The sequence below is a fragment of the Alexandromys fortis genome, unplaced genomic scaffold, assembly GCF_014885135.2.
Source record: "Alexandromys fortis isolate MF-2015 unplaced genomic scaffold, M_Fortis_MF-2015_v1.1 scaffold_30, whole genome shotgun sequence".
In the NCBI taxonomy this organism is placed as follows: domain Eukaryota; kingdom Metazoa; phylum Chordata; class Mammalia; order Rodentia; family Cricetidae; genus Alexandromys; species Alexandromys fortis.
In genome coordinates, this window is record NW_026067922.1 from 13,037,171 (window position 1) to 13,052,315 (window position 15,145).

At 45.3% G+C, this 15,145-nt stretch overlaps 1 protein-coding gene across 5 annotated transcripts in view; it reads left to right on the top strand.

Annotated features, from left to right (window-relative positions):
- The window catches only part of Mboat2 (membrane bound O-acyltransferase domain containing 2), a 123,991-nt gene extending 108,846 nt beyond the window's left edge, over positions 1-15,145 (top strand). For all 5 annotated transcript variants that reach the window (XM_050141984.1, XM_050141985.1, XM_050141986.1 and 2 more), the window contains 5 exons: positions 3,039-3,142; positions 4,708-4,772; positions 5,663-5,795; positions 7,913-8,064; positions 9,722-15,145. In XM_050141984.1, coding sequence (XP_049997941.1) covers positions 3,039-3,142; positions 4,708-4,772; positions 5,663-5,795; positions 7,913-8,064; positions 9,722-9,947 — 680 coding nt within the window. In that variant the 3' untranslated portion in view covers positions 9,948-15,145. The remainder of the gene's footprint in view (positions 1-3,038; positions 3,143-4,707; positions 4,773-5,662; positions 5,796-7,912; positions 8,065-9,721) is intronic.

The following is a 15,145-nucleotide window of genomic DNA, read 5'->3' on the forward strand; positions in this document are numbered from 1 at the left end:
CTCCGTCTTCAGGGTACCTATACTTTAGCATGGTTTCATTACACTTATTATTATGACACCATTAGATTTGGTTTATTGACCAGAACTTCACCAGTAAAGTGTGCAAAATCACATGAGTTCACGAACGGGTCTGTGACACCCGCCAAGTGGAACAAGTATTAGAGAACAGAGTGCTGTGCCTTTAAGACTGAAGAGACCTGGAAGGGCCTGGGCCAAGCCGTGTGCTGGGGACTGAATGGAAAAGAGGGGTCTGGGTAGGAGAGAATCCTCCCTTGAGCCCTCCCAGTACTGCTGCACAAGCCTCAGGAGGCTCCGGGTGATGATGTCATGAACTTTATCCGTGTGGTGTTTAGCAGCTCCATGTCATCGCCGCACGAATCTTCTGGAATGTGGCAATGAACTCCTAAAGCTCCTGTCCCCACGGAGGAGGGTGGACTGAGGTGGATTGGAGCCTGGTTTGTATGTCATTGGCCCTACTCGCTATGTCACAAGCCTCTTTATTCTTAAGGCTGCGCCCTGTTGACTATGTGATACCCAGTGGAGGTGTGGATACTACGAAGAGCACATCGCAGGAAGGCTGAGTAGTTGGTGCCTGGCCTTTGGCTGCTGCCTTTATTTTATTACAGTGAAATGTAGTTTGGAACCAGAGTCCATATTTTCAGTCTTCCATGCAGAAACGCATCAGGAAAAGTGACTTTAGCCTGTTAATTCAATGGTAGTAACAGATAATGTTACCTTGTGAGAATTTGTTTTGAGACAGGGTCTCCCTGTGCATCCCGGGTTGACCTCCATCTCCAGGTTCTTCCTGAGAAGTTTGTACTATTATTCCTGGTCTGTTGTGGGTTTAAACTAATAATTCCTTAATGCTGTTTTTGTTCTAGCCAAATTTAAACACTAATACTAAGTGAGGTTCCTTAAGATCCACATTTGCCCATTTAAATACTCCTTTAACCCGAGGGAGGCTCTGCTATTCCAAACCAACTTTGTTTTTTTCTTGTTTTTGTTTTGTTTTGTTTTTCGAGACAGGGTTTTTCTGTAGCTTTGGATCCTGTCCTGGACCTAGTTCTTGTAGACCAGGCTGACCTCGAACTCACAGAGATCTGCCCACCCACCTGCCTGTGCCTCCCAAGTGCTGGGATTAAAGGCATGTGCCACAACTACGCAGCCCAAAGTAACTTTTTTTTTTAATTGTTGGTGTTGTAGTTGGTGGAATGCTTTTTGGGTAAAGGCACTTGTTACCTGCCTAATAACCTGTGTTCAGTCCCAGGGACCCATATGTTGGAAGGAGGGATCCAACTCCTGGAAACTGTTCTCTGACCTCCACACATGCACTGTGGTGTGTGAGCTCCTGCACACTTATACACAAGCACACACTAAACAAGAAAACAAATAAATATAAATTAGGTTTGACTCATTGGTTTAGTTAATCCACTAGCTGCAGGAATATGGGTTTTCTGTACCCATTTGGATTCTTTGGCAGCCTTGTGTGGGGGGAGTGGGGCTCCTTCTGTGTTATTAGCAGATCTTTAATCCTGCTAACCTGCACATTACCATATCGATGGGCTCACTGTAATTTGCCCTTAAACCTGACAGAAGGGTAAGGCTCGATTGCTTACTCCCCCCTCCCCAAGTTGTAATTTTTTGTTTAATCAAATGAGTATTACAGAATAAACAATTTAAGGGTAGGGCCCGTGTCTATGAAAGTGTGTTGTTTTGCTGCATTTTGATGGGTTTCTGCTAGTTTGGTCAAGACCCAGATGGTATGAATTAGAAACACTTCCAGTTGGTTCGGAAGGACCCACCTGAGGCAGAAACTTGTATCTTGAGCAGATTTGTAAGCAGAGACGCTGATGGAGTTAGTGTCACAGCCAAAGGGTTGGAAAGTTCTACAGACAAAATGGGTTCTGGGAGCCAAGAAGGAAAGAAACGAAGACGTTAGTTTCCTTCCCCCCCCCCCCCCCCGTGTGTTTCTGTTTATAATAAAGGCCAAATTGAACGTTCTGAGCTTGGGGCAGCAGATTCCCAGCAGTGCCTTTTCGATGGCTCAGCTCACGTCACCATGTTCTAGTGTGTCTCCTCCTGCTTTCCGCCTGGTGATTTGCTACCTAACGAACTGTCCTTAATAGGGTCATTGTGTGTGATAGTTTCTAACTTCTCTTAAAAATGAGGACAAGTCAGGGCTGGAGAGAGGGCTCAATTGTTAAGAATGTTTGCTGCCAGGCGGTGGTGGTGCACACTTTTAATCCCAGCCCTTGGGAGGCAGAGGCAGGTGGCTCTCTGTGAGTTTAAGGCCAGCCTGCTCTACAGAGTGAGTTTCAGGACAGCCAGGACAATATAGAGAGACTTTGTGTCAAAAATAAAAACAAAAACAGCAGCAGCAAACCGCATGTTACTCTTCCAGAGGACCTGAGTTTGCTTGCTTATAACCACCTTTAACTCTGGCGCCAGGGCATCCAGTGTCCTCCCCTGGCCTCCATAGACACCCGAGTTCATGTAGCATGCACAAAGAGAGAAACACACACACACACAGGCATTTTAAAACTAGAATAAGCTGTGGACTATGATTGTATCTCACCAGGAAAGGGCTTGCCTAGAAGGTTCAAGACCCAGGGTTCAGTCTCTCCAATACTACTAAATCAAAAGCCTATTTCTACTGTTTGAGAGTAAGAAACTGTCCCTATCTCCTGGGAAAACAGTAGATGGGGGCGGAGCGATGGCTCAGCAGATCACAGCATTTGATGCTCTTGTAGAGGAGCCGGGTTCACTTTCCAACCCCAATGTGGTGGCTCACAAAATCTGTAACTCCAGTTCCAGGGGATCTCACACCCTATTTGGCCTCCAAGGGCACCAGGTATGTACATGGTACATACAACATGCATATAGGCAAAACACCCAGATACATGAAAATAAAATACATCCTTAAAAACAAAACAAAACAAAACAAACATATGTGTGTGCATATCCATATATATATATATACATATATATATATATATACATACATCGCAGTAACATTTTAATTCTTTACTTTGTGACAGCAGACGCCATTAACAACGCTGCAGGCTTTGGGTTCAGAGGGTACGACAGGAACGGAGTGGCTCGTTGGGATTTAATTTCCAACTTGAGAATTCAGCAAATAGAGGTTAGTAAACGCTTAAGACACTAGTGATGTGGCTGTTTAAAGGCCACAGTTTGCTTTCCTCGGTTGTGGTGCGCCGTCCCGAGAGTGGCACTCGTGGTATTGACCACAGAAACACCCAGACTTTTTTTGGACTAGAATAAAGAGTTTATTTGGGCTTCCGGAAGGTTAGCATCAATGATGATGGAGCAGGATGCAGAGCGCTCACATCTTGAACGCAAGCACAGCACGGAGAGTGAACTAGAAGGGGCGTGAGCTTTCAGACTGCTTCAGGCCACCTCCCGTGACATCTTCCTCTAACAGGACACACCTCCCGAACCTCCCCAACAGCACCGTCAGCTGGGAGTCAAGCCTTCACATGCACGAGACTGTGGATTATTGCTTATTTCTATGCAGAGATTCACGGCTGGGCAAGTGCCCGTAGCGTGCTCCGCATTAAGCTGGATGCTCCCACCTCCCCTTCAGCACTGTAGAGGAGATGGAAAGGATGTCAAAGCCAAACGACAGGGAGGAGTATCATGAAATATTACCCCGATTTTCACCCCGTATTTACTAATGGGGGCCCCCCGGAGGAGGGGGATGCAGTGAATGACGGGTCCTCAGTAAGTTGTAGGAAGTGCTCAAAAGCTGGCTCTGACTTAGAAGGTGCAGGCATAAGGTGTTTGAATCTGTAGTCCGTCCTAGGGAAAGGGGAGTGGGAGATGACCTGGTGAGCCCCTGGAGGGAGAGTAGAGTGAGAAAAGGCAAGCTCCCACCGGCAGCATGCGAAGGTACTGGAGATGCTAGAGACGCCGAAGCCTCGCCAAACACAACCTCAGAAGCTCCCAGCACTTACAGGACAGCTCACAGCCAGTTCTGACTCTAATCCCAGGGGATCTGGTGCCATCTTCTGCCATCCAGAAGCACTACATGCACACGGTGCACAGACGCACAGGCAAAATGCACATAAAAATAAAAAATAAATAAATACAGACAGGGGAGGGGAAAGGAAATGGGTGGTTGCTGAGGTAAGATGGAGGTTTTGGTATCTATTGATTCTTTAGCGTCATGCCGAGGGACTTCCCACCCCCCATAGAGACCATTAGTTTTCCGTGTTTTCATGCTTAGATGTAAAACAGTAAGGTTTTTCCATACCTTGAGAACCAGGTGTTGTCCTCCTGGGGACATGAGCCGTCATCTTCTTGGGATTAAGTGGAATGAAGACAGAGAAGCATTGGTTCCCCAAGGGAGGATATAGTGACCACTGCTAAACCCCCCAGATGTTAATGTAATGGGGGCTTAGGAGCAACTCCTCCCCGTTATGATTTCATTAACAATTGTGAAGGGAGGGGAGCACAAAGGGAAAGTGACACAGATCTCTGGAGCTGTAGCCCTCCGATGTACAGAGATTCAGAAACTTTCGTGGAAGATGTTACTGTATTAGAACAGTGTCGAGGAAGGAACCAGTGCTGTGCCTTCATTACCAAATGAGTTTTAGCTTTAATTTCGTAAAACATTAAAGCATTATTATGTAGACTTACAGCGTCATTATTTTGATGGCCAAAGGAAAAGGTCCCTTTGTTTTTCAGATGTCAACAAGTTTTAAGATGTTTCTCGACAATTGGAATATCCAAACAGCTCTTTGGCTCAAAAGGTATGTTCCTTAAAGAGTCACCCTTGGGCATGCTCCGGCATCAGGGACTTGGGGTTGAGCTTGCTGACTTGGCATTCTTCGTTGTCTGTGTGTTGAATGCCATTGTGGCCTTGGTTTTACCCAAGATATGCCATCAAATCAGAGCTGCTTAGGACTGAGTCACAAACATCCCTGTATTGGCATCCCCTCATCCTGGCCCAGGCTCTGCAGATGTCTGCAGTAGCCAGTGTTCTCTGTAGCCACTGCTCTTGTGTATTAGAAACAAACACGGGCCTGTTGGTGGTGGCACACACCTTTAATCCCAGCACTTGGGAGGCAGAGGCAGGTGGATCTCTTGAGTTCAAGGCCAGCCTGGTCTGTAGAGCTAGTTCAAGGAAACCTGATCTCGACAACCCAACAAAACAAAATTATATAACTTGCCCTGGATTTCTGGAACGGAATCAACAGCTTTTTATATGTTGGGCCTGGGACACACATGTGTAGGACCAAAAGACCCAGTCCCCACTCCATAGTCAGAACTCACAATATCCTTAAAATTATAGCTGGAGGCTGCAGAGGTGGCTCAGCAGTTAAGAGCTTTTGCTGCTCATGCAGAGGACCCGAGTTCAACTCTCACTACCCACAAGGTGGTTTATATGTGTGCGTGTGTTTGTAGGTATACATATATATATATATATGTATACACACACAGACACAAGCACACACATATATATATATACCAGTGAAAAGGAGGTAAGAACAAAGTTTATGCCCGTAAGTGACTGAGCTAGTGCCCAGGAGGAATGCTGTTTGCTTTCCTGGCTCCCCTAACTGTGTCAGGTCAGAGAAGGACCCTGTGGGCTCTGTGGACTCAGCTCTGCTCACTCCTCTTGCCTCTCCATGATGTCTAGGGTGTGTTATGAACGAGCAACCTTCAGTCCGACAACCCAGACGTTCTTTCTCTCCGCCATTTGGCACGGGGTCTACCCAGGATACTATCTGACATTCCTCACAGGAACGTTAATGACGTTAGCAGCGCGGGCTGTAAGTACCACATTTTGTTTTATAATTCAGTGAGTGGATCTTTGTTTCTGTGGCCGTGATCAGCGCCATCTGCCCAGGAAAAAAGTTAGACGTGTGACTGTCCATGGAAACAAGTGGTCACCACGAGCCTCCAGCTTCCTGTGTACCAGAAGAAGCTGTGCACCTAGCACGCGAGAAGTGCTTAAAACACGTCATATGGCTTATGACATTTTCCGAACGAGGGAGAAAACAAAGATGGCTAGAATGGGTAGGTCTGAGCCGGTTGGTGGCTACACACGCCTTTAGTCCCATCACTTGGGAGGCAGAGGCAGGTGGATCTCTGTGAGTCTGAGACCAACCGAGTCTACAGACTGAGTTCCAGAACAGCCAAGGCTGTTGAACAGTGGAACCCTGTCTAGAAAAACAGTAAACAAAAAAACAAAAACAAAACAAAAACCAACCAAACCCAAAAGAATGAGTAGGTCTGTTCCTCTCACCACTCCTAAAGATGGGGTAGGCGGTTCCCAGTGGGAGACACTGAGGATATGTCACCACCCTGCAGAGTACTTGCTGGGGGAGAACCTGGACCGGTTTGGGGCAGCAATTGAGATAGCTTCACACTATGGGAAAGAAAAGGAGGACACATCGGTGTAAGTATTTGAAAGTTAACTAGAGGGAAGTAATGTGTCAGAAAGTATGTTTTAACAAGCTCATTCTAGTGCCTTGTGGGTAAAATGGCTTCCTCTAAGAAGCCAGCAGATGCTCATTTTGCTGTACCCAAGGGAGCAGCGGGAAAGAGTAGCACGGGGCTGAACTCTGGTAGTCAGTACCAACTGGAGCATAGTGGGGGAAGAATGTGTCTTAGGCATGGGGCAAGGCATTGGGAAAGTTCAAAAGCCGCGGTGTGTTTTGGAAATGACAGGTAAGTACCATTAAAGCAGAGAGTTCCTGGGTATGTCAATAGCAGATAGTTCCGGGTAGGCGCAAGGGAGAAAGGAGGCAGGCTGTGGTACCTCCTCACCAGCCCAGAAGCTTGGACCTCTTCCGCCCCGAGCATCAGGGAGTCAGGGGAGGTGTGGTTTCTGTTTTGTTTTCTTGGGGTGCTGAAGAGTGTACCTTGGGCCCCGCAATACGGAAAAGCACTGTAGCACTGGCCTACATCCCCAGCCAGCTAAGGTTTCGAACCCCGGTGAAATGGTGCAGTCATGCTGGAGGAGGTAGGCTAGGGAATAGGCAGAATGGATAGAGAGAGTGAGGCAAGAGCCGTAAGGCGAGGATTGGGTTCGAGCCCCCCCCTACCCCCCAGAAGCATACCGTTCACGACCTCAGTTCTGAGGATCCCATCTGGCTTTGTTTGTGACCAAGGCCATGCTTCACCTGAGGAGATGTTGTGACACCTGAGACATACAGAAGAAAAATATGAGGCATATGCTAGAAGTGGGAAACCTTGTTTGCTTAGGTTTATACATTTCAAAAGTGCAACATTGGACTGTTTTGAACTGTTTAGTGAGAAGCTGGGAACGTGGCTGGGTGTGCTTGCCTAGAAGGCACAGGTCTCCAACCCCGCAGCCAACAAACAAACAACAAACGTTTTTGAGAAGACCTTCCCAGGTTTCATCAGCGAGCTGTGTGTGTGGTCTCTGTTTCTGTGCCTGCTTTTCTGATGAGAAAGGAGCACATAGATCCTTCTGGTCTTGCACACACTCAGAGGCTCAACAAGAGTACAGCTGCCTCGTTCACCTAGTGAGAGGAGAAACTGGAGACCCAGCGGAGGCACGCATGGTCTCTGATTTACCTAGCACTACTTAAAGAACTCTGTGTCCTTTGCTAACTGTCTTAGGAAGCTTCACTTTAAATAAGTTTACAGCCACAGAGCGCTCCTCCAGGCCCTCTGTACAACCCACCATTTGCTTGCTCGCTCTTCTCCACTAACTACACACACACACACACACACACACACACACACACACAAAACTGTTGTTGGGAGCGGCTTGCCCTGGCAGTAGTGGCAGTTTAAACTCAGGCACCAGTGTGAGAGTGTTACTCTACAGGCTTGAAACAGCGGCTGTCACCCGTGTATCTTCTGTGTGATGTTAATCTAAAGGCGTAGCCAATGTTTTTTGTGTCTTTCTTTCCAGGTAAGAAATAACTTTAGACATTACTTCGTCGAACCCCCTCAACTTAAGTTATTTTATGACATTGTAACGTGGGCAGCAACACAAATAACAATCAGTTACACGGTTGTGCCGTTTGTGCTTCTCTCTATAAAACCGTCATTCACGTTTTACAGGTAAGTGTTGCCGTTCGGCTGTCGGGAGGAGTAGCTGTGTTCTCAAAGAAAGTTCTGTACTAATTGAATCGAATACTAGAAATGGTCTTAGTCAGGGTTTCAACTGCTGTGACAAAACACCATGACCAAAGAGCAAAGCTGGGGAGGAGAGGGTTCACTGCTCATCGTCAAAGGAAGTCAGTCAGGAACTCAAGCAGGAACGAAATCTGGAGGCAGGAGCTGATGCAGAGGTCATGGAGGGATGCTGCTTACTAACTTGCTCCTCATGACTTTCTCAGCCTGCTTTCTTATAGCACCCAAGGCCAGCAGACTAAGGATAGCATCACCAACTGTGGACTGGGTCCTTCTCTCCCACTCTCCTTCCCTTCCCCTACTGACCACTGCCCTCCCCTGTTGAGAGAAAATGCCTTACGGCTGGATCCCATGCAGGCATTCCCTCAACTGAGGTTGCTTCCCCTCTGCTGACTCTAGCTAGTGTCAAGTTGACACAAAACCACCCAGTACAGAAATAGAAAGATAACATTACGGCCTCATTTCTGCCATTAAGTATCTTATCAATTACTTCTTAGTCCTAAACCAAGCAGTCCCAAGTTCCTTCATGGGGCAGCTCATCCCATTCAGCCCAAAGGTGGAAGGAAGTGTGGATCCCTCAGTGGCACCGGCAGAAGAACCCACCCCATCTCAGGAAGACTCGGCTGTAGCCTAAGAGCCCAGCAAATACTAGAAAAGGAATGGGGGGTGGGCATGCTTTACCGATTGCTAATTAACACGGTTTTCCAGGGTTAGGAAAGTATTCGCCCCCTCCTCGCTCTTCTGCCCTTGGCTGGCGGCTGAGATCCTCTGTATTTCAGAAGTCACGTTTTCATTAATCTTTCATCTGTCCCTGCCCCACCAACCTCCGCTTCTCCCGTGTTAATGATATCTTTGTAATTAGAAGCTTGATTCTCGCCACGTCTTCATGTCTATGGGATTCGGTGACTTAGCCCGAGAGTTTATGGTCAAAGGATTAGACGCAGACATTAGGATCAAGCTTGATAGTCAGTCACACAGGAGAGAAATAATTGTTAAAGTTCCATTTGAACACAGGTGATTAGTCTCACAATGTGGGTAGGCTCTTGGTTGGATTGTCTGTCCTATTTTTTTTTCTTTAGTCATTTTGAACTTTCAACTTTGGAAGCAGTTAAGGTCCCATCAGACTCAGAGTCAAGTTAGGGACCAATTTTCTAGTGGTTTCTAAGGTACCATCTGAATATTTGGACACTGTTGTCACATAGTTGTCTGTCGCCTACTGCTCAGTTGTTTCAGTCTTTGTAACTGAGGGACAGTGGGCCGAGCAGTGACTGACAATGCTCTTGCCTATGCAGTGTCCTCTGGTGACCCCACATGTCATTTTGTGGCTGCCTTCAGACTGATGACCCTGTTAATAAATGCCTTTCTGTCTGCGTCCTGTCAAGACCCTTACAAAACACTGGACTGTGTCTAGGCCTGTACTCCCGAGCTGGGGCGGGGCTGGGGCGGGGCTGGGGCGGGGCTGCAGCTATCCACACCCAGCCTACACTGTGGGAAAAGGGAAGGATAATGTAGTGAAAAACCCTGCTATGGGGGCCCTGCTGTTGGCAAAGGCGTGGCTGGTAAACTGTCTTCCCTTTCCTTTTAGCTCCTGGTATTACTCCCTGCACATCTGCAGTATCTTAGTGTTGCTGTTGCTGCCTGGGAAAAAATCTCAAAGAGGAAAGAGCACACAGGAAAATGTTCAGCTCTCACGGGTCAAAAAGTTTGACGAAAGAGAAAATTCTCTGGGACAGAACAGTTTTTCCACCACAAATAATGTTTGCAGTCAGAACCAAGACACTGCCTCTAGACACTCGTCACTAACGCAGTGACCGGGGAGAGCGCTTGGTGGTTGTTTCCCGCCTGTGAACAGAAACCAGTCTTGACGCCTTTCCAGAGACTAACTGGGTGGAAGTGGGACAGTCTCAGATGGGGGATTTTCTGTACACCAGATTGGAAATGGAATGAAATAACCCTTCCCATGCCATGTTCCTGTGGGTCACGCCTTATACAAAATCTTTCCACGTTTAGATAGGGCACTCTGACCTCAGCCTATGCCCTCAAGGTCATACGTGTGCCCTGTCGCTGAATGTACATTGTGTATCCCGAGGCCCTGAAGAGGTGGAAGAATGGTCGTGTCAATCTGGACGATTGTAAGGTTACCTTTTCCCAAATGAATGTCTTGCCTTAAACCTTCTGTTCCCTAAGATGTTGTTCCCAGTTGGTGTTTTCAAGCGTACTAGTGTGAGGAGATGATTTCAATATTTGATGCGGTGTGCCACAAAGTGGAATTGAGGCAGAGTTTAAACAGAATATTTAAGATGGTGGGTACTTGAAAAATGCAATAAACATCTCAGTATTCGAAGGGTTTTCTTAAGGTAGCTCAGAGGACCGCACACGTGGTAGACTGTAAGCGGTCGGGGCTGGTAAATTACAGGTAGCTTATTTTGCTGGGAGCTTAATTACCTGGTGTCAGTTAGGGGGCCCTTGCAGGAGGACTTTCTTAAACATAATTAAAGGTTGGCAGTGTGATATTTTAGGCTTATTTTCTTAAGGAAAAAAAATAAGAAGAAGAGGGAAGATGAGGTAAGCAGGACCGAATGAAGAAAGCACTGTGTGGCCTGGAGCCGCAGGCGGAGGCCTCCCCATTCCGTGTCCAAGATCGGTGACTGTGAGAGACACAAAAGTTTAATACCTTGATCATACTGTGGACTTTCTGAAGAAATCTCTTGAGCATAAATTACATAGAATTAGAAGAGATTTTAAGAGTAACAGTGGTAGATTATTTGAAGATTTTGAAAGAAATCTCTAGTAATTAAGGTTATTGTCTGGTTCATCGGTGTCTTGTCCCTGTTATTTTCATTGCTATTTGGGAAAAATTTAGGGAAAAGAAAACTTAGTTGCTGAGTCTAAGTGACATTTAAAAAAAAAAAATAAATTAGTTTCTACATTCTTTAACTTCATGCATTAAAATTCTTCCGTTGAACTCTTGGTGCAGCAGCTGTGAGTAAGGGGTGGATTGGAAACTACAGAACCGAGCCATAGGCTATAGGTTCCGCCTTGTGCAAAAGGCTGGGCTTTGGGGCCTCTCTGTTATTCACCAATATTTTTGTGAAATTTGTTTTGTTTTGGTTTTTTTTGCCTTACATTTTCAAATGAAATGCAAATTGTCGGTCTACGATGAGTTGGGTTTTGGTTTTTGTTTGTTTTTGTTTACTAATTTATACTTGTGAGTAAAGTTAAGGAGGGACCAGCAATGGTGGTGTAAAGTTTAAGATCACAGTGGTACAGAGAGAGGCCAGTGTGGCATTCTAGGACTTTAGAGGTCTGTGCTGCAGACACTTTTGCTTTTCTGAAGGCAGGTCGTTTGCATCTGATTACAAGGGTCCTCCCCATCCTCTCCCAGGGAAAGGGCAGGTAAATACTTTTTTTATTTTTCCCATGTGCATGTCGAAATCAACCCAGCTGTAGAATTCTAGAGGAAAGAAAAGAGTGTTTATGAAAAGTATCCATCCCTGAATGTCTGCAATTTCACAAATACCTTGGAGAATCCAATCACTATTAGAGAAAGCTATCAGCCCCAGGGCTTACAGACAACCCTAGGCATCTCCTAAGGGAAAGCTGGAGAGCCAGTGAAACTGCTGAAGGCTTGCTGGGTGGCTCTGGCCACTTACAGATAACCCTCATTCATTTATTTCTGTTACCTGAACACATTTTATTTCTAGGCCTATCCTCTTGAGTTGCTGCTGTCTGTTTCCTCTCAAAGAATTTATAATCAAAGTATTATCATCCAAAATGCAAGACAATGATCATTGTTCTAGTTCCCGAACGATGCTACATGGTGCATCCGATTTGACTGAGTTCTTTTTTTTTTTTTTTTCATTCTTCTGCAGCTACCAATTACATTTATGAGATCATTTTTTTTGGATGGCTGTCCTCTAATTTGGAGAAATAATCACAATTATACAACCTAAAATAAAATACTCTTTTCAATTTTTCTCAAAAAAATATGTTTTATAAAATGAACATAATTTTGGGATGTTGTAAAGGTTATTTTGTTTCTACTTAGAAGGATTTAAATTAATGTTTGTGCTACTGTTAATTGTGAAGGAGGTCATTATAATATGTGCTTGCTGCATTTAGCCGGGCAAAACAGGTTTCAGTGTGTGTTTATATTGTTTTTCCACCCCTAGAGTGTCATAAAGTCACTCTAGAGAGGGTCCGTCTACATTATATTTATACTTCTGTTTGATTCTGTACTACTCAGGGAAAATAGAACAAGAATATTCTTCCCTCAGTTTCATTTTCTTGAAACAATAATTGTTAATTTGATGTGTCTCAGCTCCGCTGTTTTTAAAATAACGCATCTTATTTAGAACTCAGAGTGACTGGGGAAGCTTGCTTAGCTTCTGGAATACCTGACATTGGAGAGAAGGCTGGCTGGGCTTCAGAGGTGCCCAGTTGCTATGTCTTAGCATGTTGGTCCCTACCACGGTGACACCAATGCAGGGTATTCCCACACATAACCACTTTCCATTGAAGTCACCATCTAGAAAGTGACAACGATTTCCTGTAAGTACTATTTGGACTGGCTGGTCCTTGCCTGGCCCGACCCTATCCCCATCCAGGTCCCCACCGAGGCTCATCCCCGACTCCCCCACTCCTGAAGGGCAGGTTCACAAAGGGAGCTGATCACTGGCGGCTGCTTTTTATTACTGGAATTTAAGGTGCTTACTTTTAAAAGAATGGTTGTCTAGCAACAGGAAGAATGCCTTTTAATCCATTAACCCAGAATGTGTAGCAACATGCATTTCCCCTTTGCTTTCAATGGTTTCTGTTGGGTAAAATTGGAGAGGATTTATTCCATTAAATACTGCCCATATATTGCTGATTTTAGTGGACAGGATTACCAGCGTGTATCTTCTCAACAATTATTTCATTCAAAGAATCTAGTTATTCTATATTTTAAATGACAGAAAGCAATTTTAAATTGCCATCAAAATAACCATAACGGTTTTACTTTTGAAGACTAGATTAAACATTTAAGACAAATGCTCTCCCTGTTTAAAACCTGTACCTCCCCAGTCTTCAAACCCTGAGCAGATCTGGACAGTTGTACTTCCTAGATGTTCATCAGCATCAGCTCACTGATTGTACGAGCTCTCTACAACGGCTGACACGCTCCTGAGAGGGTGGACTGTGCGCCCACAGAGAGTCAGCTCAAATGCATAGTTAGAAACCAGTATTTTGAAGGGTTTTATATTCCGGCATGAATAGTCTACCCTGGCTGGAATTTCCCAGACCCAGTTGTACCTAGGTGCAGAATTCGAGCTTACACTGTGACTGTAGCTTTAGCTGCCCCAGGACCACGCGTACCTGTTCTACTGCACTAGTGACATCTGAGGACTAGCTGAGCGTTTCTACTCCTGCCTTGGATGCTAAATTTCTGCTTCCCACTGCCCTTGGAAGAGTGACTTTGCATCAGAGAGGCTTCCGGATGCTGGAGGAAGAGATTTGCGTTGAAAACAAATCCACTCTGAATTTTGAGTTTGATGGATTAGGACATAGCAGTTCTCGACGGTGACTTTACTGAAACACCATGAAGTCAAATCTATTTATAGTGACTCTCCTTATTGAAAGACATTTAAAATGAAATTTTCCACGTCAATATTTTGTAGGAATGCTCTTATAATCAACGACTAAGCTGCTTTTTGAGGCTTGTTGTACAGAGGTTGCAGCCAGTTACACTTTAACTAGTAGGCTGCTCACTAATGTTTTGTATGTTTCCAGACAATAATTTATTTTAATAGGTTTTTAACACAATGTAAACTCCAGGGAAGAAGTGAGAAGATGCTCCGTGGGTCGTTGGCTGGGGAAACTTTGTCAAAAAGAACCTAATGACACATTTATACGCCAGCTAATTTGTCTTGCCTTTAAAGCTGGCCGTAAACTCTCAGTGCCATTTTTATAAAGCAAGGGACAGCCTCTCTGTCCTATAAATAACACTCCAGAGATGTATGTCCAACCCCTGTCTGAAACCGATCCAGTGATACACAGCCACCTCTAACTAGGTTTTCTTATATTTTGCTCCTGTAGCCAACACTGGAATCTAATGTAAAGTCAGAAGTTACAGAACAAGGGAGGTAAATGACTCACCCTTTCTCAGGCGCTTGCCTGGGATGGAAGAGTGCCCGGCTGCTGCCTGTTGCCCACTCTGAGCCTTTGCTTCCTACTGGCTCTGTTTTGGGTTAACTTCTTTGAGAGATTGATTTGTTATTGATCTTCTCTGTCCTTTCATAGGGGGAAGGGCACATGTAGAGTGTTGGACAAGCTTTTAAAAGATGTGTGTTTCCCCACTTTAAATGTCTTTGGTTCTGTATACACCCGTCTGTCAGTAAAGTCCATTCGCTGCTGACTTGGTCACATACAGAAGACTCCTGTGTTGAATGAAAATACAACCCTGTCATCCTGTCTATCCTTTGTCTTTTTTTTTTTTTTTTTTTTTTGTACGTGAAGGTGTCTCCACACCAGAAGGAACACAACATGAGGCGATAGGCGTGAAAGGGACTCGGACTCCTGTGACATGAAAGCCCCATCGTGTTAAGGTGATGGTGCCTGGCTCCAGATCCGCCTCGCCTTCCAGCTGGACGCTGGCAGAGTCCTCCTGACCTGAGTGGGGCCTCAGCTCCCATAGCCAGCGTTCACAGGGTTTCCCTTTGCCTTTGCCTTCCCGGGTGGAGAATATTGTGTGGTGGTCTGTGCTTTTTTTTTTCCACTCCAAAATATTTTTTTAAAAGAAGTGTTATTTTCCAACCAACTCACAAATCTGTTCTCATTGTACGGTGAACTGAAACCATCACTGTGCCGGCTAAGCTGTGCTGTGACAGTTCCTAGCCACGCTCATACGTCTGTGTCCTCAGAGCTGCCTGGTGGCCGATTGCTGGCATCTAAAGGTGTTTTTAACTTTCATGTTGTTTTATTTTTCTTATTGGTGTGTCTTTAAAACTGATTAAATAGTAGTTTAAGAGAA